General features: G+C 34.3%; 1 protein-coding gene across 2 annotated transcripts; it reads right to left on the reverse strand.

Moving 5' to 3' along the window:
- Positions 1-331: 331 nt before the first annotated feature.
- On the reverse strand, positions 332-2,525 carry LOC126979589 (high mobility group protein D-like). Of its 2 annotated transcripts, none has more exons than XM_050828960.1 (4): positions 2,359-2,525; positions 1,582-1,744; positions 1,355-1,498; positions 332-1,250 (listed from the first exon to the last, which is right to left on the reverse strand). In XM_050828960.1, exons 2-4 carry the CDS (start codon positions 1,729-1,731, stop codon positions 1,179-1,181), a joined length of 366 nt encoding a protein of 121 aa, XP_050684917.1. In that variant the 5' UTR covers positions 1,732-1,744; positions 2,359-2,525; the 3' UTR covers positions 332-1,178. The 2 variants fall into 2 exon arrangements, with proteins under 2 accessions (XP_050684917.1, XP_050684916.1); XM_050828959.1 differs by having other exon boundaries at positions 332-1,253.
- Positions 2,526-2,795: the final 270 nt, after the last annotated feature.

Here is a 2,795-nt window from a genome sequence, read left to right on the forward strand (position 1 = left end):
AGGCCTAACCTAAATCACGGTCATAACATATTGATGAGACCCGTACAATAGGTAGGTAACTACGTACGTACTGGTCACCTCATGCATATGAAAAAGCAGATGTAGCTAGGTAGAACCTACTTGCCAGCTCATAGTCTATTAGATAGGTATATATATTGGACGAGTCCATGTTCATAATACTTATATAATGGGAGGGAGTGCTATTACTAGTGTCATACAGATTGTTACTGTAGACTGACTGGAGATCACAAATGGATACTGACAATTGGAATTTGATTTTTTAATAGGGTACTCTCTCACTCACCACAGTAAATAATAAAACAATAAGAAATAATATTTATATGAAATTACTTTATTGAACATGTAAAATCCATATTGACATGAGGAATGCTATCTCATTTACAAATCAAAACAATGTAAAATTTGAGAGACTAATCACATTGAAACCTACCTTACTAACTAAAAATACAACATACACATCAATTTCCTAACATTATTTAACTCGAAAACAATTGTCGAGCTACACTTAGCTTATGTTTGGTACCATTAAGTATTGAAATTTACAATGAGAGGTAGGTTTTAAAAAGCAAGATGTTGGTACATGACTTTGTCTCGTAATTTTACATATTGACTACTATAGTTTCACCAAAACAATTGCCTTCGGAAACATTCAGTTAGATATAAATTATGGCATAACTAATTGGCAAAGCATATAAGCTGTTGCTACATAGTTACAGGTAGAAAAGTCAAAAGTTTTGATAAAACCATCCAACTGTATATGTAAGGGTGAGCATCCAGTCACAGCGAACTTAACAAGGGAGGGCTAACTGTACAATTCCCCAGCGATACAGCTAACACTTAAACATTATTTTTTTTTGCGGCTTAGAACACTAGAGCTTAGCCTGCGCTGATCCTTTCCAAACTCTGCAATCTTAACCTATTACTATCAATATTAAAAATAATGTAATTAAAGTAGCTATAACATATTATGTCAATCAATAATTTCAATAGACAAATTATTTTACACGAAAATAATTGTAATATTGAAAAAAATCTCTACAAAAAGAATATCAAAAAAACTGAATGTAATACAGACTTTGAAAAGCCAGTGCATCATTATGAAATAAATTAAGTCCGAGTAAATTATTCAATATGAACAGAAATGCTGTTTAAGGAGATCATTCGCTTTCTTCATCTTCTTCCTCGTCTTCACCACCATCATCATCAGACTCCTCCTTCTTCTTTTTGGACTTCTGAAAGAAATTTAATGTATGTATGTAATGCAAATGCATACACTAACAAGTAATAACATTAGATAAATAAATATATATATAATAAAAGTAACATGTCTTACAGCAGGGGATGGTTTCTTCGCCTTCTTCCCTCTCTTCGGTGCCTTCTTGCCACCACCCTCACCGCCACCACCTCCGTTTGCATTAAATGATTCTAAGTCTTTTGTGTACTGCTCTTTTGCTTGAGCTGCCTTTTCTTCCCAAACCTGTTTAGGAATTAATTAATACACATTAATTAATCAATAATAACAGTATCACTTTGCCTAACTATTGTGTAAAACTAACTTACACTCTTATCTTTCATAGCCCTCCACATTTCACCACCTTTTTTGGCGATTTCAGTTACTTTAAGGCCCGGGTGTTCGGATTTGATCTGTTCCCTTGCACTGTTCAGCCACAGCATATATGCTGACATGGGACGTTTCGGCTTGTCCGACATTTTATTTTTTTTCCTGTAAATAAGTTACATATTAGTTAAAAAACAGAAAGCGCACTGCAACAGGTTATGCACACCATGCTGCAGTCGCTACATAGCCATGCATATCGTTCAAGGCGTTCACGCTAACATACTTTTGGCGGGAAAGCCACTTACGGCTCGGTATCTCAATAAATAGCACTAAAAATAAAATGATTATTCATTTCCGTTCACTTTTAACCATTTTCCATCATTTATAAAGATAATATAAACGTAAAATACTAATCGCCCCATATAACGAGTTCACTGTCCTATGCTTGGGTATCACGAGCCATTTTGTTTTCACGTATTGTATTTGAAATACGCATTTAGCTAATATGACATAATTACCAAATAATCACTAAACTATTAAGCTTTAACTCATAGAAGAACTGTTTCGGTCGTTCGATGGAAAAGATTTGAGAAATAAATTGTGAAAAATAGGGCGTCCTTTCTCATACCCACGCGTAGTATTAGTACGACGAAGCGCATAGCCATGTTTGACTCAGAATTCCAACGTAGAAAAAGGATATTATAACGAATTAATAATGCTTAATCACGCAAATAATTACAAAAATCAATATCTAAAATAATAAAAATGATTAGACATACCTGATGGCGAAAATTTTGAAATAATTTTTGAACCTGTACACAACCAAACTGCAGACGTAGAGATCCAAAAGAAAATGTATGGAGCTCGAAGCAATGTTCCCAGAGCTAGCTAGCTTGGGGTGCCTCGCGTCGTTAGTTCAGCGCCACCTATCTCGTCTCTGATTGGGCGATACGAACAGTTGCGCCAACCTAACAATGTTCGGGAAGCGTTTCTACTACGTATATCCGTGACCTTGCATTGCTTTGTATTAAAACATTTTCGATCTTATGACATCCGCGTAGGATATAATTTCAATCGTATATAGTATCGTCATACTTTATGTTCTAAATATTATTTCAAAGAATTCTTTGGAAATTATAGCATTTTCTTAAGAAATACAACTGGATTGGGTCATTTGTCATATAAAAAAGTAATTATACTCAATTTTTTCATATTT

This window comes from Leptidea sinapis, chromosome 3, assembly GCF_905404315.1.
Source record: "Leptidea sinapis chromosome 3, ilLepSina1.1, whole genome shotgun sequence".
NCBI lineage: Eukaryota > Metazoa > Arthropoda > Insecta > Lepidoptera > Pieridae > Leptidea > Leptidea sinapis.

What these genes read in the sequence shown, in the direction of transcription:
- LOC126979589 (XM_050828959.1), bottom strand. Translation starts at nt 1,731, where the DNA reads ATGTCGGACAAGCCGAAACGTCCCATGTCAGCATATATGCTGTGGCTG. An exon ending in GGGCTATGAAAGATAAGAGT is followed by an intron (nt 1,499 to 1,581) that starts GTAAGTTAGTTT and finishes ATTCCTAAACAG; the next exon opens with GTTTGGGAAGAAAAGGCAGC. An exon ending in CGAAGAAACCATCCCCTGCT is followed by an intron (nt 1,254 to 1,354) that starts GTAAGACATGTT and finishes AATTTCTTTCAG; the next exon opens with AAGTCCAAAAAGAAGAAGGA.